The following is a 23,741-nucleotide window of genomic DNA, read 5'->3' as shown; positions in this document are numbered from 1 at the left end:
TGCATCCCTGGCAGGGCAGCCTCCTCGTGGCCCCCGCGCAACAACACAAACACGGACCACCTTCTGTAGTGCAAAGAGTTTTATTTGCTCAACTGCTCGATGTCGTCATAACGTTTCGGCTCTCCCTGAGCCTTGATCACATGACAACTAATGAAAATACATCACTTCCTTAAATAGGAAGAACCTTGTATAGCACGTGATATCATTAGGGTATGGAAAAGGAAGACAGACTTAGGTTTGGTGTGTTAATATAAACAAAACAACATTTGCATTTTGATTTTTATAATAAATACCAAAACATGTTTACTAATTGGATGAATATCCGCAAAAAATGTCCGTTTCTTATATACATTGGTATAAGATCAAATACCGGGATAAATCCCCCATAATCCTCCAAATAAACTTCCTAAGACCTTCATTTAATACCCATTTAACTGCAGCTCCCTGCAGTCGTGCTCAAGTATGAAGTAGTAAGCTGAGTGCAAAATTTATGCTAATAAATTAACACAAAATTCAATAATTTAACACTCAAATATAATGCATTAAAAACAGTGATACATGACAACCTTAAAAACAATTAAAATACGTTTGTAAACATTAGCAATTTTGTAAAAAACAACTCTGTGCAATGAAAGTGCTAGTGGGGAAAGATGGCCTTAGCTGATCCCAGCTGCCAAAATATTATTGTTTGACCTTTGACCTGACTTCCCGGTCTGTGATACAGAATGAAATGCTTATGAGCAGTCCAGATTCCTATTCATAGTGATGGAAAAATCTGTCGTCCTGGGCTTACAGTATTTAAAGAAATCAAAGAAATTCAATTGAGTTAAATTCAATGAAAGAAGATGGGCGAGTGCATTGCATGTGTTGGTTAAGTATAGTTCAACATACCATCAACCCAAGGAAACCTACGTTGGTGCTGTGGTATGTGTTTCTTCGCAATCTTTTTGATACGATGCTGGCATAAATTATCCCAAAGAATGGTGACTTATTTATTCCTTTAAAACAATAAATAAGTTACAAAAAGGTAAAAATAATTTCCCACTTTAAAATGACCTCTTAATAAAAACCACAGACGGATTATTATAGTCCCAATCTTTGGGCCAGACTTCATTCGCATTGCTACTAATGATTGCACTCTGTTAGTTCCAATAAATACATAAATTTATAAATAAATAAATATATATCCTGAGAAGGGTTTAATGTAAAATAGTGTGCAAATCTCCAGTGACATTAAGACCACTGGGGGATTTCGAGTTCAGCTGGAGTATATATCTAGTTTCCATTTGCCTTAACCTAGCTTCACGATTTCCCCCACGTCTACTTGGTGGCACCGAGTCAATGACTAAAAAAGTTAGGTCCTTGTTATTGCTACGATGTACCTCCTTAAAATGTCGTGCCACCGGGTAGGTATTGTCCTGATTTGTGATAGCCCTCAGGTGCTGGAGGATACGTTTATGTACCTCCAGCTTGGTACTCCCTACATACCTGAGTGCACATGTGCATTGAAGCACATATATGGCGTATTCAGTTTTGCAAGTTAACACCTTCTCTATGTTGTATTTTTTGTCACTGAAACCATCTTTAAAATACTTGGTGTTGACCCCATGTGTGCAAGCTTTGCACGTTTTGCATCTAAAAAAACCTCCATTGGATTGGAGCCAACCAGTTTTTTCCATCACCTCCGGATTGGTATCCACAATATGGTCTTTTAAGGAGGATGCCCGACTGAAAGTTATAGTAGGTCTACGGGGTAAAGTTGGACCTAAAACAGGATCACTTAGCAAAATGGACCAATTGCGATTAAATATGCGATATAAATCAGCGTGTTGTTCACTGTATCCTGTTATTATCCTAAAAACATTTTGAGGTTCAGATTCGGATTGGCTAGAAGACTGAATGACCCTAGTGGTGTCATACTTGTTGAGTAGCTCTTGTCTAGATTTCTTTAGAGATCTGCCAATGGCCCCCTCAATAGTTTTAATGGAGTAACCCCGTTGCAAGAATCTAAATTTACTGGATTCTTGGGCCGCTTTCAATTCAATTTCGTTACTGCAGACCCTTCGAATTCGAAGCATCTCACCATAAGGTATGCTCATGATGAGATGTTGGGGGTGTGCGCTAGTCGCGTGCAGGATAGTATTACCAGCTGTTTTCTTTCTGAAAAGTTTAGTTTCAATGGTCCCATTGTGGATGTATACTACAGTATCCAAAAATGTAACATCGGTCTGACTAAGATTCACCGTGAAATTAAGATTGTAATCATTGGTATTGATTAGATCCACAAAATTGACAGCTGCTTCTCTAGTGCCGTCCCATACCACAAATAAATCATCGATATATCGATACCATGCTACAACATTAGAGTCCATTATAGCCTTATGTTCCATTCTGAGGACCAGCTCCTCCCAAGCCCCTATGTGCAAACATGCATAGCTTGGAGAGAAGCTGGCCCCCATAGCTACTCCTTGGAGCTGTCGATATACCAAATTATTAAACATGAAAATGTTGTTGTGAAGACAAATTTTTACCATTTCTAAGAGCATTTTGGTATGGTCAGAAAAGTCATTGTCCCTTTTAGATAAATAAAAATTAACCGCTGCCAGGCCATCCTTGTGTATTATACTAGTGTATAGGGACGACACGTCCAGTGCTAACATCCAATAACCTGTTTTCCATTCAATTTTTTGGAGTTTCAATAAAAAATCACCCGTATCTTGAATGTATGAATCAAGTGATTTAACATAGCCCTGTAAAAAATAGTCAATATATACAGAGGTTTTTTCCAAAAGGCCTCCCCTGGCTGATATAATAGGCCTGCCAGGGGGATTGATCATGTCCTTATGCACTTTTGGAATGAAGTAGATGAACGGAACTCTAGGGAAATCAGTTTTCAAGTATGCATATTCATCATTAGATAAAAGAAATGTGTTCTTCCATTTCAACAAATTTTTATGATATTCCACTTGTAAGGTCTTCAAATTGGACATATTGCATCGTTCATAATGTTGTCGGTTGTTCAACTGAGTATGCTTATATATATATATATGTGAAGAAAAAGGTTGCCCCTAGTTGAGCAGCACTCCCAAAAGGTAAGGTAGAGATCAGGGGAAGCCAAGTTGTGCTCCTTGCGTCCAACAGTCCTGACGCGTTTCGAGCATGCGCTCTTCATCAGAAGACACCTGCAAAGAACCACCAGCAAACGTTATTCCAGAGTCTTCCCTTTATTTAAATTTCAAACAGGCTCAGGTGAGTATTTCGCTAAGCATTTTGGGTCTGGAAGTCCATTCACATATTAACCCCAGTGGGCTGCTGGCAGGTTGCAGTCGTGGCTAAAACAATCCGGTGCACACACAAGCACTGCCCCCAGTGCTAACGATCACCTTCTGTTCCGTTTAACGCTGTAAGAAATCACAGCACGGATCCGCATTCTCAGCGGCGGTGCAAGCTCGCGACCAGGCGGGCCGCAAATATGTGAAGAAAAAGGTTGCCCCTAGTTGAGCAGCACTCCCAAAAGGTAAGGTAGAGATCAGGGGAAGCCAAGTTGTGCTCCTTGCGTCCAACAGTCCTGACGCGTTTCGAGCATGCGCTCTTCATCAGAAGACACCTGCAAAGAACCACCAGCAAACGTTATTCCAGAGTCTTCCCTTTATTTAAATTTCAAACAGGCTCAGGTGAGTATTTCGCTAAGCATTTTGGGTCTGGAAGTCCATTCACATATTAACCCCAGTGGGCTGCTGGCAGGTTGCAGTCGTGGCTAAAACAATCCGGTGCACACACAAGCACTGCCCCCAGTGCTAACGATCACCTTCTGTTCCGTTTAACGCTGTAAGAAATCACAGCACGGATCCGCATTCTCAGCGGCGGTGCAAGCTCGCGACCAGGCGGGCCGCAAATATGTGAAGAAAAAGGTTGCCCCTAGTTGAGCAGCACTCCCAAAAGGTAAGGTAGAGATCAGGGGAAGCCAAGTTGTGCTCCTTGCGTCCAACAGTCCTGACGCGTTTCGAGCATGCGCTCTTCATCATATATATATATATATATATATATATATATATATATATATATATATATATATATATATATATATATATATATATATATATATATACGCTCCACACAATCTCGTCGTGACGGGAAAGAAGCTCGGACTCCAAAGTTGTATGCAGGTACGTTTAATCGCACAAGTGCAAAACGACGCGTTTCGCCATTACGGCTTGGTCACGCTCGAATACACCGGAAATCATTATGGTACATATACAAATTCATTAAAAGACGGACTACTACAACTGGAGGAACCTGATTTGACAGTCGCGGCCATCTTGTAACGGTATAATGCGTAAAATACATTAGTCTAGAACCAGTGCAGATATCTACAGTGCTCAATGACATCATGTTGGTGCAATAATAATCATGAACAAAATAAATTCATGTAAATAAATCAGTCATTAACCCCTTCAGTGCCCATGACGAGCTGGACTCGTCATGGGCTGCGGTGGCGCTGTGCCCATGACGAGTCCAGCTCGTCATGAACTCCGCCCGCTAATGCAAGGCGCGGCACTGGGCGGGGAAAGGGGCGGGCATGCAAGGGGTTAAATACAACTCGTGTGTCGCAGGTGAAATTGTCACTTGCCAAAGTGGGCCCTGCCATAGAGTGGAAACCACCGTGTTGATTCAATAAAGTTGCATCACACAATGCCGCCCAAGTGGGCTTACGAGCTAACTAGTAAACGTCTGAGGGTCAATAATGCAAATAAATGACCACATGTTAATGCACGTTAATAATCATGAACAGATAAAATTCATGTACTTAGAACAGTCATTAAATATAACTAGTGTATCGCAGGTAAAATTGTCACTTGCCCAAGTGGGCCCTGCCACAGACTGGAAACCACCGTGTTACTGTAAATTCAATAAAGGTACATTTTACAATACCGCCCAAGTGGGCTTACGAGCTTACTGGTAAACATCTGAGGGTCAACAACCCATTAGTGGTTCAAAACACAAATGACAGCCTCGATAAACAGATCCCGCTAAATACTTTGTTGAGTATAGAATTCCCTGTGATGAATGCATCATCCTTCAAACAAAATATTCATGTTGAATAAAGTTGTGACACCGTCTGAAATACAAACAGATATAAAATTCATAAAAACCTTGAAATTAACTGACTGGACAATATTCTTACATTATTCTTGCAAATGAATAGCTAATTCTTTGCTCATGTTAAGCCCTTTTGGGGCGAGGCTTTCAAAATCCACAATGTAACGGGATTCTAATTTCCTTAATGACAATTCTCTGTTGCCCCCTCTTATCCCCAAATCCACAGAGTCTATTACCACCATGCGTACCTTTGTTTCATCTTGAAAGTGTTGTTCCGAAAAATGTCTCGCTATGGGATACAATTTGTTGTTATTACGTATACAACATGATTTGGGGCTACAAGCCATTCAACACTATTTCAGGACCAGATCCATCTCATTGTTTCACCACTCCCAAATGATATTGGAAATGATTGAGACTTGTCTCAAAAACAACTTTTTCATTTTCAATGACACCATTTACAAGCAGTCACAGGGCACAGCCATGGGAACCTGCTTTGCCCCCAGCTACGCGAACTTGTTCATGGGCTGGTGGGAGGAGCAGGTGGTGGCTACCATGCAAGAATTTAACAACGTTGCACTGTGGCTGCGATACATTGACGACATCTTTTTTATCTGGTGTGGGGATGAAGATTCAGTACGGATCTTTATCAATAAATTGAATATCAATATTTGCAACTTACAGTTCACGGAGAATATCAGCAAGAACTCAATGGAGTTCTTAGATGTCCGCTTGGAAGTCATTGACAACCAACTTACGTCGAGATTATTCCGTAAGGAAACTGCGGGCAATAGCATCCTCAATGCCAATAGCAGTCACCCACACAATCTGGTGCGGAGTATCCCCTATGGAGAACTGCTACGGGCCAAGAGGAATTGTAGTACTGTTGCTGCATATAAGAGTGAAGAAACAACCATGTGCCAAAGATTTATTGAGAGGGGTTACAGTGTTAAAACTGTGAAAGATGCAATCTCCAGAGTAGAAACTAAAACTCGCAACGAACTCATTTACCCTAAACCAAAAGAAATCAAGGAAGAAAAAGTACGATTCATTACCACCTTCTCAGGACAAGCAACTGAGGTAAGGAATATATTCCGCAAACACTGGCATGTGCTACTTACTGACGAACACCTCAAAAAAGATCTTGGTAGTAATCCCCAGATTACGTTTAGAAAGGGACGGTCTCTGGGAGATGTATTAAGCCATAATTACATCACAGATATGGCTAATGACCGCAGTCCAGATAAAGTGGGTTTCAAATGTTGCCGTAGGTGCAAGGCATGTAGGAACAGTGTGGATTGCAACAAACTGCAGGTACCGAATTCTAGAAGGGAATTTACCATCAGGAGACAGCTGACATGCAACACGACACATTGTGTATATGTTCTTATTTGCCCATGCGCAAAATGGTATGTTGGGAGTACCAAACATACAGCCAAGAAACGTGTGTTAGAACACCTACGGGCTATACGTAATAACAACAAATTGTATCCCATAGCGAGACATTTTTCGGAACAACACTTTCAAGATGAAACAAAGGTACGCATGGTGGTAATAGACTCTGTGGATTTGGGGATAAGAGGGGGCAACAGAGAATTGTCATTAAGGAAATTAGAATCCCGTTACATTGTGGATTTTGAAAGCCTCGCCCCAAAAGGGCTTAACATGAGCGAAGAATTAGCTATTCATTTGCAAGAATAATGTAAGAATATTGTCCAGTCAGTTAATTTCAAGGTTTTTATGAATTTTATATCTGTTTGTATTTCAGACGGTGTCACAACTTTATTCAACATGAATATTTTGTTTGAAGGATGATGCATTCATCACAGGGAATTCTATACTCAACAAAGTATTTAGCGGGATCTGTTTATCGAGGCTGTCATTTGTGTTTTGAACCACTAATGGGTTGTTGACCCTCAGATGTTTACCAGTAAGCTCGTAAGCCCACTTGGGCGGTATTGTAAAATGTACCTTTATTGAATTTACAGTAACACGGTGGTTTCCAGTCTGTGGCAGGGCCCACTTGGGCAAGTGACAATTTTACCTGCGATACACTAGTTATATTTAATGACTGTTCTAAGTACATGATTTTTATCTGTTCATGATTATTAACGTGCATTAACATGTGGTCATTTATTTGCATTATTGACCCTCAGACGTTTACTAGTTAGCTCGTAAGCCCACTTGGGCGGCATTGTGTGATGCAACTTTATTGAATCAACACGGTGGTTTCCACTCTATGGCAGGGCCCACTTTGGCAAGTGACAATTTCACCTGCGACACACGAGTTGTATTTAATGACTGATTTATTTACATGAATTTATTTTGTTCATGATTATTATTGCACCAACATGATGTCATTGAGCACTGTAGATATCTGCACTGGTTCTAGACTAATGTATTTTACGCATTATACCGTTACAAGATGGCCGCGACTGTCAAATCAGGTTCCTCCAGTTGTAGTAGTCCGTCTTTTAATGAATTTGTATATGTACCATAATGATTTCCGGTGTATTCGAGCGTGACCAAGCCGTAATGGCGAAACGCGTCGTTTTGCACTTGTGCGATTAAACGTAACTGCGTACAACTTTGGAGTCCGAGCTTCTTTCCCGTCACGACGAGATTGTGTGGAGCGTGTTAATTAGGAATTCCGGTTTCCTTGCTCGGACCGCCCGCTGACAGACCGATCTTTTACCGGAACTGGTGGTGTATATATGTGTATATATATATATATATATATATATATATATATATATATATATATATATATATATATATATATATATATTCACTGAAAAAACCATAGGTTTCACACATGTTATAGTTAGCTGGACATTTTACTGATAAAAAACCAATGAAATTCCCCCGTTATAGTTACTGTAGGCAACTATAACTCACGCGACCGCAATCCTCTGCTGATGCTAATACTGTATTTAGACACTTATTTGCCCATATCTTCTTCCATTAAATTTTAGCTATACATATATTACAAATATTTTTTTTTCATAAAGACACATATGTCATCAGCGGAGGATTACGGTCGCGTGAGTTATAGTTGCCTACAGTAACTATAACGGGGGAATTTCATTGGTTTTTTATCAGTAAAATGTCCAGCTAACTATAACATGTGTGAAACCTATGGTTTTTTCAGTGAATTAGCAAGGTTTTTTAAATGCTATTTCCTAACTATAACGTGTGTGAAACCTATGGTTTTTTCAGTGAATTTGTTCGGTTTTTTAAATGCTAAGTTACTTTACGCCATTTGTGGCGTGCGCGCCCACTTAACGCAGTTCGTTCCGTGCACGGTTTTTATCAACTTTAATAAGCCCTGTACATTTGGTGGCCTTCGGCCACCAAAAGCACAGGGGGTGAGGTCAATGTGGATAGTGTTTTTTTTATTTCGATTTTATAATTTCATGTTGCCAAAATTACGTTTTTTTTCTCTATTAATAAGCCCTGCACATTTGGTGGCCTGCGGCCACCAAAAGCACAGGGGGTGGGGTAAGTGTGGATAGTGTTTTTTTTATTTTTATTTTTTTACCGTAAGCGTACGGTAAGCTTACGGTAAGCGTACGGTAAGCGTACGGTAAGCGTACCCCGCGAAATTGCCGAAAAAAAAATAAAACCGTTTTTGCTCTTGGGGGATGTTTGGGGACTCCCTCAACATGACTATGTGGGAGGGAGTTGTCAAAACAGCCCCGTAACATGTTTTTGGCCATCATGTTTGATAAACAACACTCAGTGCGAGAGACAAAATGGCGGACGCCGCTTCCTGGTTTCGGCCGATTCGAATGTTTACTAAGATCTAAGAGCCAATCAGAATCGCGCTCGCGCACGCCACCGTAAGCTTACGGTAAGCGTACGGTAAGCGTACGGTAAGCGTACCGTAAGCGGGCTCAGATATATATATATTGATTTAAAGGCTATTTTCTCAGAATCTACTGAACAGATTTACACCAAACCTACAAAAGGCACTTCCTTGACCTAGGGACTACCTCTCTGCCAAATTTCTAGTAATTCTGTTCAGCCGTTCGGGCTGTAGCTCGTTCTAAAGGTCCTATGGAAAAATGCATGGGAAAAACGCGTTTTGGGACCCCCCTTTTATCTCAGCCCCCGCTTGACGAATCCCCCCGAGACTTTCAGGGTAGGAGCGGAGCGTAGCGCCCCACCTATTTTGAGAAATTCGCGAGGATTCGTCGACCGGCGCCAAAGTTATTCAAAATAGAATGTTGAGGTTTTCCTATGGAAACGTGGTCCTAACTATAACTACCTACTGGCGACCGCCAGTAGGTTATTTATATATATATATATATATATATATATATATATATATATATATTTATTTTCATTCCTCTCCCCCAGAGGGCTTCCTCGCGCACTCACGGAACAGATGCAGCGTTATCACAAAGCTGATGTAATTTATTTATTTATTTTCTTATAGCGTGCCAGTAACAAGAACTCTGCGTGTTTCGGTCTCTACGGAGACCTTACTCACGAGACTAGCAACAAACCACTTTTTTTCGTGCTTTAAACTCACATCTATTGTGAAGTGACATCATTTCCTGGTGGGTACAGATAAGCATTCTGGTTATTGTAGTGCAGAAAACCTTTCATGTAGTACAAAGATATATGCAGTTTTTCGATCACACAAATCATTACTCGTTGAGTCAAACTGTTTCTTTTTTGTGTGTCAATTAGGTCAATTATATGAACGAGTACAATTTCTCATTGGAATGTTGCCCATTAAATTATTAACATTATTTTTCTAACAAAAACCATCTATGAAATTCTGCCCTCTAGTGGGCCTTTCCAATGTTTTGGATTTCCTGGTCTTGTAGCTAAAGCTCATTCCATCATTTTGATAACTAGGTGTTTTTTGTGGTACATAATTCTATTTTTGCCCCCCAGTGGGCATATATCCATCATACTCCTCATAGGATGACCAATCTAATAGTAATTATTGGTTTTGATAAGAGAATTTCCTAATATCTGAAATGTCTTGGTATTAAGACAGAAAAGGATTTTTAACACACAATTTATGCTGACCCCAGTCCACCCGTGATTATCCCAAAATTGTTGTAAAAAAGAAACTATATAAAAAAACGTATATATACGGGAGGTCAATGTTACAGTCCTTGATTTTCTTTGATATTCTTTGATATATAATCTACTACGGTTTCTCAACAGTTCACAAATGATAATGGAGTTCCTCGTCTTGATTTAATCCATATGGAATTCGAGTTCGAAAGTTCAGAATGTGTTTAGATTCTTTCTGCCTGAGAACTTTTTCTCGATCTCCTCCTCTAGGATGTATTCCCACAGCTTCTACAGCATAAAATTTCAAGTCCTTCCACTTTCCATTATGTTCCTTTTCCATATGTTTGGCCACAGCGTTGCTCCTGTCTGTGTTTATTGTGGCTTGGACATGTTCCAAAATACGTTTTTTTTAATTCACACTTGGTACTCCCCACATATTTCAATGAGCAGGGACATTCAATTATGTAAATAACGAATTGGCTTTTACAGTCAATCAACTGCTGAATTTTCCACATGCGTTTATTAGCCATCCTTACTTCCTTCACATTTTGGGCAATTGTGCATACCTTGCAGCATGTACATTTGAAAAAACCCTTTGGTTTTAACCAGGTTTCTAGTTTCTTTTGATTTTGAAAGTGACTATAAACCAATTGGTCCCTTAGATTTTTTGCCCGTCTATATGTGATGTTTGGATGGTCTCCCACTATTTTGGCTATTGTTGAGTCCATATGTAGGATATGCCAATTTTTACGCAAGACATTTCAGATATTAGGAAATTCTCTTATCAAAACCAATAATTACCATTAGATTGGTCATCTAATGGTCATCTAATTGGTCATCCTATGATGAGTATGATGGATATATGCCCACTGGGGGGCAAAAATAGAATTATGTACCACAAAAAACACCTAGTTATCGAAATGATAGAATGAGCTTTAGCTACAAGACCAGGAAATCCAAAACATTGGAAAGGCCCACTAGAGGGCAGAATTTCATAGCTGGTTTTTGTTAGAAAAATACTGTTAATAATTTAATGGGCAACATTCCAATGAGAAATTGTACTCGTTCATATAATTGACCTAATTGACACATAAAAAAGGAACAGTTTGACTCAACCAGTAATGATTTGTGTGATCGAAAAACTGCATATATCTCTGTACTATATGAAAGGTTTTCTGCACTACAATAACCAGAATGCTTAGCTGTACCCACCAGGAAATGTCACTTCACAATAGATGTGAGTTTAAAGCACGAAAAATAGTGGTTTGTTGCCAGTCTCGTGAGCAAGGTCTCCGAAGAGACCGAAACGTGTAGAGTTCTTGTTACTGGCACGCTATAAGAAAATAAAGAAATTGAATTACATCAGCTTTGTGATAACGCTGCATCTGTTCCGTGAGTGCGCGAGGAAGCCCTGTGGGGAGAGGAATGAAAATTGGTAACGGCTTGTCCCTGCCGTACCTCGGACGCACCACCATAAGAGCGCCCAGGCATGCATAAAGTGGGTCGTGCTGCAAAATAAATAAATAAATATATATATATATATATATATATATACATACACACATATACAGAGTATAATACTCTTATTTATTACCTTTGTTGAGTGTGAGGACAGGACATGATGCGAAGCCTCGAGTGGGTCATGATACTCCTTCCCTCTTTTTACAGTTGTAGTAGATATCCTGTTACTTTCTAGGGCTCTGCATATTTGGTTTATGACATATGGCTTTTTCATGTACAAACAGATCTAAAAATTGTATTTAAAGGGACCATACAGTGTAGAGAAGTTATTTTCTCCCAGTCCTGCATCTCTAACAATCGAAAGCAGTTGAACAGTTGCTATTCTCAAATGTTGTTTTGATGATGATAGCTGGGGTTTTGAGATGTATCATGATTTCATTCTCCAGGTTGACCCTGAAAGTAGAACCAGAGCATAATGTCTTGGCATAGGCCCATAGACTGAGTTCTTGAGTTTAAGGATTCAGGGTCACTTGCCTCAACTGTGATAAGAATATGAGATTTGTCTTTGCATTGTACTAATGTCTGAATATGCATTTATTATTACACTTGCTCCAAATAACATGCAAGACATAGCGACCAACACCCCCGCTTATTTTGCAGTCACGCTCACCATCTCTGGTGGTTTTCAGCATACTCGCAGCCAAGATACAGTCAGACAGCAGACTTAGAAGTGTAACAAAGGAAAAAAAACAAGGCAGCAGTCCTTTTCCATGTAAGGACCCAGAATGTGGTACAACAACCTAGTATCCACAAAGAATACCCCAACACTGCTCCAATTTAGAAAATAGTTGAAGACTCACCTTTTTAAAGAACACCACATGCCAGTGCATTAACTGTGTAAAATACAGCCGTCTCTCCTATCACTCATTGACTTTACGCTTGTCGTTGGCCCAGTACAGCGCTTTGTGCCTTTTGGCTAGATTTGTGTCTATAGAAATACTATTTACATATATGCATTCAAAATATTCAGCCACATTTATTTTCACTGACGGGTGAACCCTACCCACCACCACCCATACCCACCATCACCACTGCTCCTGCCGCCATATAGGTTTGTTTCATGAATAAACTGGTGATAAGGCAATGGTGATGGCCAATGGATTGATGCAACTCTGTGGCTACAGTGTTTACTGCATAATTAGGAGTTCACTACGTTTTCCACATAATTTGCAGATATCGCAAAAAGAATGTTTTAAGCTCATTTCTATGAACATAATAATAGAGATTGTTCCACTTAATTCACCATTTGTCTGCATAATTTACATAATCTTGCCATACAAGTTTGTTAATATTACCGCATAATCCTAGTGGCCAGTATAGGGTATAGCTTTGCACAGTGGATTGAGGTGTCTGCAGGTATGATGATGAAACCCTATTTCATGGAGAGCCATGAAATATTATTTCTTATATTTCATTGTTGCATGTGAAGTATATACATATATTCCACTGCAATTTATGCAATAAAAGCACCTAAACATGTAAAATATATAAATTATTTTATCCATACACATTTTTATTGCATACTAAATTCAAGTGTGGGTATCAGAAATAGCATTTTCATACAATTCAAACTGCACCAAATAATAGGAAAATGACATTTTGAGAATGCATGAGCACAAACAGTGAGCGGGAAAGGAAGCCGACGAAGCTCTTTGAAAGCAGCATGCGCCTCAGTGTGAATCATTCATTATAACTTGTACCCTCTTCATCTTTGCTAACAATGCATCTTGTACATGGATAATGTTATTGTAGGAAAGCTTGCAACTTGTGTTTCTTGATTCCACCTATACAAATTTTATTTTAAAAAACAGTAACCGTTAATTGCCCACTCTCTTGACCTCTACTTCTCCTTTTAACATTTACAATGCCTTTCTTTCTTTCAGATCTGATGCGCTAGGGCAGATTCTTCCGCAGCTGGGAAAAGATTGGACACACCAGGGAATAGCTAAGCTCTATCATTCTATTAATGAGTATGTGTACACTAGATGCTACTTTTACATCAAATATATTTTCAAAGTAAAAAAAATATTGATTTAGGGTCTGCTGAATTGCTTTGAGAATTAAACGTTGTTAAAATTCTAGTGTGTTATAAATACCAAGAATTAATTGTAAGCTGTAATTTCACCCTGTCAAATATTAGAGTGCTAAGGATTAGTTCCATTCTTAATGTTGTAACATGGTGGGGCTTATGCTAGAGTCCAGATGTTCTCGAGCTCATCAGATTCTTTTGACAGCATGTTTATTCAGATGTATATTTTATATTTAGTACAAAGCAGACCTAGTTTGTCTGTCCAATGATTTCACTTTCTACCATCCCCTCATGAAAATAGCAGAAGAGACTTATGTTATTAAGAAAATGAATCCATTTCAATTCAAGTACAGTGTCTTTTTAGCTAAAAGTAACATTTCGGATAAGTGTGTAAACAGGAGAGCTTGAGGTCTACTGAACACTACAAGAGGTGTTTTGTGCCTAAAGCAGATGCTTCCATCCTGGGGTGTTGTATCCTGTGATGTTAGCACAGCGGTAAGAGAGCTAGCAACTTTAAACATTTTTGTGAAAAAGCCATGTGCCCATAATGCCTTTAGGATGTGGCAATTTCATGTTAATTCCTATGAAAATAATGTTAATTCAGTATTAACCTATTGGGATATGATGTACAAAAGGAATCTGTGGTCACGAAGCCTTCAATTCACACAGTTTTAGAATTTGCTTCGGTAAAACCCAAAGTTGTAATATATCGAAGGTACATCGCAAGTTGCAAATATATACACTTTGCCTTTCATTAGGAATTTTTAGAACTAGAAAGTGTAAAATAGGTGTTCCTCCTTCACCCAGGAATTTGCAGTGGTTGAATGGCTTATAAACGTAATTGTTTTCACAACACATTGATTGCATATTGACCCCAAAAATGGGTGGTATCCATTGCAAAACAATAGCTTTCATGAGTGACAGCATCCACTCTGTGAGTCTGCATTGTGGGAAATAAGTAGAGCATTGTACACTATGGAGAGCGAGAGAAATTCGGGTCAGTTGCACTCTCCCGTTTACGATGCTATCACACACAAGCAACTGCTGCTTTAGAAGTTCACCCAAGGAAAACTGGGGTTCTTACTCGGTCTGGATGTTGTGTTCTCCCTCTGACCTATCCTGAAAGATGGGGGTATCCAAAGATATTGGAGTAGACACCTCACTCACTTTTCATGACATGCTTCGTCATTGGTGCCTGTCCATACCCGGAAAAGGTGATACTAGCCAGGCATTCTGATGGATACATCTGCCAGTGGATTCCTCACCTTGTGAATATCCCCTGCGCCAGCAACATTCGGAAACTTTTGTAGCAGTCCACGCCGATGGGGTCGAAGATGACGTCACAGAGGCACGACTCCGCTCGCGACTCCACTGACGTCACCGGCTCCATAAGAAGACCTCCTCGGCGTGATGACGTCAGTTCCCTTTTTTCCGCGCCGACGACGCCAACGGATTTCGGGAATCGTTACTGGTAGCTTTACCTGTTACTTTGTGTTTATTCCGAAGTTTCTCTGTCTTTCTTCGAGAATGTCGGCAAGGAAGTCTGGTTTCAAGCCTTGCCATGAATGTGGCAAACACATGTCCATCACTGACCCGCATGACGACTGCGTTTGGTGTTTGTCATCGGACCACGATGTTGAAGGATGTTCGTGTTGCAGGAAGATGAGCTCGAAGGCTCTTAAGGAAAGAGAGGCAAAGCTCTTTATCGCCCGGATGAAGAGAAAGGAGAAAAGAGGTAGAAGAAGATCCAGGTCGAGGTCGAGGTCGGCTTCCAAGTCGACTTCGGGACATGCTTCAAAGAGCAAGAAGCATAAGAAGAAGAGGAGGCATTCGTCTCATCATAAGGCCTCGACGTCGAAGTCTAAATCACCTGCTCGGCGTCGAAGGGAGTCAGTGTCTCCTTCTCCTGTCCGGGCTTCACCTCTTGCTCCTTCTCCTGTGTTTTCTCCGGCTCCGGCTGATTCGCCGGTGCCGGCGTCCTCTCCGGCGCCGATGGCTTCTCCAGGTCCTGCAGGTCCTTCGGCTCCGTCTCCGACTCCGGCCCAGGATGAGGATGATCAGGCTCCGGGTGAGTCTGTGACGCCGCAAGTTCCACCGTCGGCGCCGGCAGGCCCGAGTCCGGTGTTACCTGACCAGTATCCGGCATTCCCTAATCCAGGTCAGGACCCCTCGCATTATCTCAATGCGATGTATGGGGTGTTCTCACGGGCCATGTATTCCTCTGGTGCACCTATGGGTCCGATGGCTTTTAATCTGGGAGTGCCGCAGGTTTATCCTCAAGCACCGTTTATGCCTTTCTTCCCAGCGACGCCGTCTTGGCAGATGCCGGCGCCGAAATCATCGACGCCGCTTCCCTCTTCACCGGCGCCGACTCGACCTCGTTCGACGCCGGCTGCTCCAGCTGATCCGCGTTCGACGCCTCTGCCGGCGCCGTCGGATTCGATCACGGCGCCGCCGACGCCGCAGGTGCGGATCCGTTCCAGGAGGGAGGCGCAGAGAGTGCTGGAGGAGAGGCGCTATCTTATGGATGAGGCTGAAGAGGGAGAATTGGTCGAATCCGATGAGGTGTTTGACGAGTTGAAGGAGGCAAGTGGGTTGGATTTGTCTCCGGAGTGGGAGATCACTCCTCCTTCAGATGAACCTTCTAAAGACGCGGCACCTTATCATGCTGTAATCAGAAAGGCTGCAGAGTTGTTGGACCTTCAATTGCCATCTGTTGAGTTCAAGTCCAATATCTTGACTGAGGTGTTGCACTCTCCAACTGCGGTGTCAGAGCCGCTGTTGCCTTTTAATGAAGCAATATTGGAGCCTGTGTTGGATGTGTGGCGCAAGCCTTTTTCGGCTCCTGCGGTGTCCAAGGTGGTTGCAAGGAGATATAGGGTGGCTCCGGGGGATCCTGAGTTTTTGTCATCACACCCTTCACCTGAAAGTCTGGTCGTTCAGGCTGCTTGTTCTGGACGTTCAAAAGGTGCGTTTCCTCAGGTCCCAGGGGACAGAGAGGCCAAGAAGGTAGACCAATCAGCCAAGAAAGTCTTTTCTTCAGCCAGTATGGCATTAAAGTCTTCTAATGCGACTTGTTTATTGGGGCGCTATATCCATGCGCTTATGGATTCAGCTAAAAAGTTGGCACCGAAGCTGTCGGAGGAGGATAGGGCAGGCTTCAGTGAAGTACTGTCGGATGCCCAGGCGGCTGCTCGCCAGGTTATACAGAGTGGCTTGGATACAGCAGACTCAGTTGCCAGGGTCATGGGGTCTTCAGTTGCCACCAGGAGGGGTGCATGGCTTAAGTCCTCCGAATTTTCTTCGGATGTCCAGTCGACCTTGTTGGACTTACCTTTTGATGGGTCTGGTCTGTTCGGGAAGAAGGCTGATGCTGCTCTCGAGCGCTTCAAAGAGAGTAAGGCTACGGCTAGGTCGTTGGGCCTTCAATCCCAGCCGAGAGGTACTTTCAAGAGGTACAGAGGTTTTGGAAGGGCGAGTTTTCGTTCTTATAGACCAGCCCAGCAGCAGCAGCAGCAGCAGCAAAGCTCCAAGGGATATAGAGGAAGACTTAGAGGTCGCTCACGTGGCCGTCAACTCTCCTCCTCCTCTTCCTCTTCCTCAGCCCCTCCCACCACCGCAAAACAGCCCTAGATTCGACATTCCGGATCATGTTGGTCCTGTGGGGGGCCGGCTTACCCATTTTCTGCAAGATTGGGAGTCTGTAACTACAGATCTCTGGGTTCTGGATCTTGTAGAAAATGGGTACGCCCTTCCCTTTCGGGAATTCCCTCCAATTTACCCTCCTTGCCAGGGTGCTTGCTCGGAGGACCACCGTCTTCTCCTGCAGGAAGAAGTCCTGAAGTTGTTTCAGAAAGGTGCGATAGAGGTGGTTCCGGAGCAGGAGAGGGGTCAGGGATGCTACTCCCGGTATTTTCTGATCCCGAAGAAGGACGGCAGATTGCGTCCGATACTAGACCTCAGAATCCTGAACTTTTACCTGAAACAGGAAAAGTTCAAGATGCTCACCCTTGCGCAGGTTCTTCAGGCGCTGAATCAGGAGGACTGGATGGTGTCGCTCGACTTGCAGGATGCGTATTTTCACATCCCCATTCTGAAGTCGCACAGGAAGTATCTCCGTTTCACGGTAGGGTCGCAGCATTATCAGTTTGCGGTCCTCCCGTTTGGTCTTACTTCGGCACCTCGAGTCTTCACAAAGGTGATGGCAGTGGTGGCAGCCCATCTCAGAAGATCGGGAATTTCGGTTTTCCCTTATTTGGACGACTGGCTGATCAAGGCGGAGTCGTCGGAGAAGGTGCTGTCATCTGCAGGATACAACTCGGCTGTTGTACAGATTGGGTTTTTCGATCAACGTGCCCAAATCTCACCTGGTGCCCTCTCAGCGCAACCTGTTCATAGGTGCGGTACTGGACACTACTGTGTGTCGAGCATTCCCTCCTCCTCAAAGGATTCTCGACATACAGGAAATGATTCCTTTGTTTTTCAGCGGAGCGGTTGTTCCAGTTCTGAAGGTCCTTCGCCTGCTCGGTCTGTTCGCTTCCTGCATACTGTTGGTCAACCATGCACGCTGGCACATGAGGGCGCTCCAGTGGTGCCTCCGCAAGCAGTGGTATCAGCACAAAGGGGATCTCAGGGAGTCTGTGAGGATCTCCAGAGAAGCTGCAGCGGATCTATCTTGGTGGAGCGTGGAGGGCAATCTGTCTCAAGGAAGGCCCTTTCATCTACCTCCATCGGTGACCACAGTGATAACGGATGCATCCACCTTAGGGTGGGGTGCGCATCTGGGGGATCTGGAGATCAAGGGTCTTTGGTCTCCAGAGGAAAGGTTGCTTCACATCAACCTTCTGGAGTTACGGGCGATACGCTTGGCGCTCAAGGCCTTCCTCCCTTCCCTTCGCGGTCAGTCTGTTCAGGTCCTGACGGACAACACTACCGCGATGTGGTATATAAACAAGCAGGGAGGAGTGGGGTCTCTTTGTCTATGCAGAGAGGCCCTGCGTCTTTGGTCCTGGGCTCAGGACCATCAATTTTGTCTGATGGCAAATCATCTGGCCGGGGTGCTGAACGTGCGTGCGGACAGTCTCAGTCGGCAGTTCTCCGCCGACCACGAGTGGAGGCTCCATCCGGAGGTAGTTCGTCGCGTCTTTCGGACGTGGGGGACTCCTCGGGTGGATCTGTTTGCCACTTTCGAGAACGCGCACTGCCTGTCATTCTGCAGTCTCCAGTATCCGATGCAGGGGGCGTTGGGGGACGCGTTTCAGTTGAGTTGGGGCTCACGACTCCTTTACGCGTTTCCTCCCATACCCTTGATTCCTCGGGTTCTGAGGAAGATTCGCCAAGACCGGGCCCAAGTTATATTGATCGCCCCGGATTGGCCAAGAAGGGTGTGGTACACAGATCTTCTCCACCTCTCCTCGTGCCCTCCGCTCCGTCTCCCTCTGAGGGCAGACCTCCTCTCGCAGTCGGAGGGGCAGGTTCTACACCCCCACCTCCAGAGCTTACACCTTCATGCCTGGAGATTGAACGGGGCAACCTGAATTCTTTCTCTCTCCCGCCAGATGTGGTGGATGTTATTTTATCGGCCAGGCGACACTCCACCAAATCCATATACTCCTATAGGTGGTCTAAGTTCGTTCTCTGGTGTGGAGAGAGGTCGATTGATCCCTTGAAGGCTCGTTTGTCTAACATTCTGCAGTTTGCTCTTTCTCTTGCTCAGCAAGGCTTTGCTGTGGCTACTGTAAAGGGATATTTATCTGCTTTGTCGGCTTTCCTATGCCTGCCGGATCAGCCGTCCTTATTTAAATCACCTATTGTGCTTAGGTTTCTCAAGGGCCTTACGAATAAATTTCCTCCTACTCCCTTTATTGTACCTCAGTGGGACTTAAACCTTGTACTGACTTATCTTATGGGTTCTCCTTTCGAGCCCTTACATAAGTGTCCCTTGAGGCTGTTGTCTTTTAAGACGGTTTTCCTCGTTGCTATCACTTCGGCAAGGAGAGTAAGTGAGCTTCAAGCTCTTAGTTCAAAACCCCCATTCTTGACTGTGCATGCTGAACGAATGGTTCTCCGGACCAGGGCTGCGTTTTTGCCTAAGGTGGTAACTCCCTTCCATCTGGGGCAGTCCATTACCCTTCCTACCTTTTATCCTCCCCCTCACCCTTCCAAGGAGGAGGAGAGACTTCACCGCTTGGACCCTAAGAGGGCGGTGAGCTTTTACCTGGACAGGACTAAGGACTACAGGATTGATGACCAGCTCTTTGTGGGCTTTGCTGGCTGCAGAAAGGGTCGTGCGGTGCACAAGCGCACCCTTTCAAGATGGATTGTGCTATGCATCAAGGTCTGCTACTCCCTAGCTGGTAAGGAGCCTCCGGAGGGTTTAAGAGCTCATTCCACTAGAGCAAAGTCTTCTACCTCTGCTTTGTCTAGGGGTGTTCCTGTGGAGGACATTTGTAGGGCGGCAACTTGGGCCTCCCTTCACACCTTTGCAAAACATTATTGTTTAGATTCTGAGGTGAGGAGGGACGGACATTTTGCCCGTTCCGTCCTTCAGGATTTTCTGGTATAGGGGGATGGACACCCTCCTCCGGGAGTGGGGACTGCTGTGGAATCTATTCACAAGGTGAGGAATCCACTGGCAGATGTATCCATCAGAAGAACAAGTTACTTACCTTCGGTAACGCTTTTTCTGGTGGATACAGTATCTGCCTGTGGATTCCTCACTGACCCACCCGCCTCCCCGTTGTCCATCCTTCTATTCCAGTGACTCTATGATGGTAATTCTATTGATGTTTTCAAATGTATTTATGACTGTCAAGGACATTGGGTTATTTCTAGTGCTTTGATGTTTCTTTTCCACACTGTGTGTGTTGATATGCATATTGTGTACTGTGTATGCTGTTTATGTACATATTGCTGTCAGTCCGTCTGTGTGCCTCGAAGGCACGGAAAAAAGGGGCGGAACTGACGTCATCACGCCGAGGAGGTCTTCTTATGGAGCCGGTGACGTCAGTGGAGTCGCGAGCGGAGTCGTGCCTCTGTGACGTCATCTTCGACCCCATCGGCGTGGACTGCTACAAAAGTTTCCGAATGTTGCTGGCGCAGGGGATATTCACAAGGTGAGGAATCCACAGGCAGATACTGTATCCACCAGAAAAAGCGTTACCGAAGGTAAGTAACTTGTTCGACTCATCCATAAATTGAATGGGAGTTCTTAGATAAAGCAAAACTGGATAAGCAGGGATCCAGATGAGTGATGTGTTAAAAATACCTCAAAGTACCCAAAGGCTATGCTTTATTCAGAGGGTACCTGGGGAATGGATAATAAATGTGAATTTGTTGGGTTTTACTGAATTCAATCATTCAGTTGTACCCCTGTTACTTTACCAACATGTTTTGGCCCTCTCAAGGAGCCCATGTGGATCTGGGGCCTTCGTCAGGGCTATATTTAGTGTATCCATGCTTTATTGTGCACACACACCATGCACATACGTTAGGCCTTATGCTCTCGCCTGTCTTGGTTTTGTCTCCAGCGGATTTTCTAAGAAAGGAGAGGGATAGAGAGACCAATATTACTTCTCACCCATCCTGACTTCTTATTTGTGTCTCATACATTCTTAATGTGGGACCGTTTATAGTGTTTTATACATATCTTAGATTAGTGATTTACTATCTGGGACAATCTTCCCTGTGAATCTCTCTTTAAAATCAGTGACATTTTTTTGATCCTGTGACTATTTTCGTTGCTGTGGTTTGTGAACTAATTCTATGCAACTACGTGCTCTAATTTGTGGTGAACTGTATGATGGGCCCAGATTCATTCTTTAGAGTGGTGGTTTGTCTGTGCTGTTCATGTTCTCTGCATTCCTCTCTGTATCACCTCCATGTTTTGTCAATCAAACTTAGACACACTAGTACTTACCCAATGGCTTTACTTTTCAAGGGACATGCGGTTCAGGCGGGAGGTGCCGTCTTGTAGTTAATCACTTCAGAATAGAGAACATATGACTGTTTTTTTCGACGATATGCATACAAGGTGTCTTATACTCTAGGCTTTTTGTTAGAGTCCCATTTTAATAATTTCTTGTTGCTAAACTTAGGGTCTTTCATATTAGTGAATCAGCTCCTGGCTAAGCTCTCAAATGGTAGTATTACAGCAACTCTCCCCGCTCGCTGTTACCCCTTATCGTGCTTTTACATGTTTAGAAATCATTGAGAAACAGAAGTGGTACATATCGTTCTGCCCCCTTCGCGGCAACTATACGTGCTGCTGGTCCAGTGACACCTGTTTTTCACCCTCACCTCGGGACCGGCGGCGTACCATAAGAACAACCGCTGTGTCCCCCCACACATACTCATGTTATCACTCACTTTGTCAATGATTTCATTGCGCTCTGATGCGTTTTTGAAAGTTATGGAGAAGCAGAAGAGGTGCATGTTGCTCTTCATGTGAGGCATATATACAGGCTGCTGGTTAGGTGGTAAGCAAGTTACTTACTCTCACAATGGGAACCGGTGTTGTCCTGAAAGGACAACCCCCGTGTTCCCTCACACATACTCATTCCATCAGTTACTTCATCAAAGAGTCCAGCACCACCAGATTACCTCAGTTACTCTGCTCAGACCGGCGCCGTGGGCTGGGTTTGGCAATGTGGGTCTGTTCTTAAAGCACTGTCACGCTGCTTGTTGCTGCATCATTTGGCTGTGTCTGTTTTCCCAGTGAATGTTGGGAAATGGAGTTTCGTACTCTGAACTAATGGGGTTTCGAGTACGGAACTTCCGTTTTTACTACTTTGGGCATTCCCATGCGATGCCTGAAATCCCCAATACGGTCTCTCGTCTCTTTCTAAATATTTGTTTGCAAAATTGTTTCATTATTTATTCTTATCCGGTTTGCGGTTTATTGTGTGTTCCCACATTGGAGGTATCTTGTGGAGCCTTCTTTGTGGTTAATAAAGTTTTGTTTATGGACAAAAAAAGAAATAAATATAATTTTTTTTTTTTTTAAAGGAATGCTAATGATTATGGGGCATTTTGTGAATGTCAAGAAGAGCCTGACTTCCCTATCTAGTTAACCATGTTAGGGAATCGTATTCATTTCTTATTTTTAACCCCCTATATATATGTAGTTCAATATAAAACTGGCCCCTAGTACACATAGGTTGTTTTACTTAATGTATCTTTTTCAGTGTGATTCCTGTGTACTCGTAGTTGGAGGACTAGACCAATAGTGTATGCGTGTTGTTGGGTTAATACAACCTCTTAGATACTATGCAAGAAGGCCCTTAAGAAATTCCATCATGTGACGCCTGGTCTTTCTGAATTGCATCATAGACTTTCCTGTAAAGTCCCTTCAGAACATTCTACACAATCTGAAAAACTGGTTTCTGTCAAAAGGTCTTCTAAATCCCTTCGGTCGACAACGGGAGCTCCTCCTGTGGAAAAAACGAAAGTTTCTCCATCTTTCATATCGTCATTGACGTCTGCCTTCTCTTCTGTGGCATCACCTTTCATAATGTTGTCTCTAACAGCGTCAACGACCATAGTTTCATGTAGATTGTTGTCGGCGTCATTGAAGCCTATTCCTCTGTCGACGAAGCCTTCATCTAAGTGCTCATCGACAATATCGTCAATGACAAAGGAGCATACTCCGCCAACAAAAACACCGTCCACTGAATTCTCGTCTACGACAATACTGTTGACGACGGTTCAATCAGAACAGCCTGTTCTTCCTGAAAAAACACAGTAATCCTTGTCGATGATGATTTATTGTCTATGGAGGTTTAGCATTTGACAACCGCAGCACCTTTAACACCTCTGGTGCCAGTATCACGTCTTTTATATTCTGACAAACCTACTGCTGATGTGATTCTTCCAATTCACACATCTCCAAGTAAAGTCTTACCTTTTCCGCCAACTCTTTTACTAGATGAAGAATCGCAAGATGACAGTCCTTTTAGAGCGGCTCATAGCCATTCAGAATTGCAGGTGAAATGTCAGGACTATGATGACGAGGATTATCAATACTATGAATATCCTGTATCCTGCATATATGTCT

The 23,741-nt window shown here is 43.1% G+C and overlaps 1 protein-coding gene across 2 annotated transcripts in view; it reads left to right on the top strand.

Moving 5' to 3' along the window:
- Positions 1-23,741, top strand: part of LPIN2 (lipin 2) — a 560,786-nt gene that overhangs the window by 417,743 nt on the left and 119,302 nt on the right. For both annotated transcript variants that reach the window (XM_085605827.1, XM_085605826.1), the window contains exon 16: positions 13,542-13,628. In XM_085605827.1, coding sequence (XP_085461953.1) covers positions 13,542-13,628 — 87 coding nt within the window. The remainder of the gene's footprint in view (positions 1-13,541; positions 13,629-23,741) is intronic.

This window comes from Triturus cristatus, chromosome 5_1, assembly GCF_964204655.1.
Source record: "Triturus cristatus chromosome 5_1, aTriCri1.1, whole genome shotgun sequence".
NCBI classification, from domain to species: domain Eukaryota; kingdom Metazoa; phylum Chordata; class Amphibia; order Caudata; family Salamandridae; genus Triturus; species Triturus cristatus.
The sequence above is the reverse complement of the archived record's forward strand: the minus strand, read 5'-3'. Positions and strand labels throughout refer to the sequence as shown.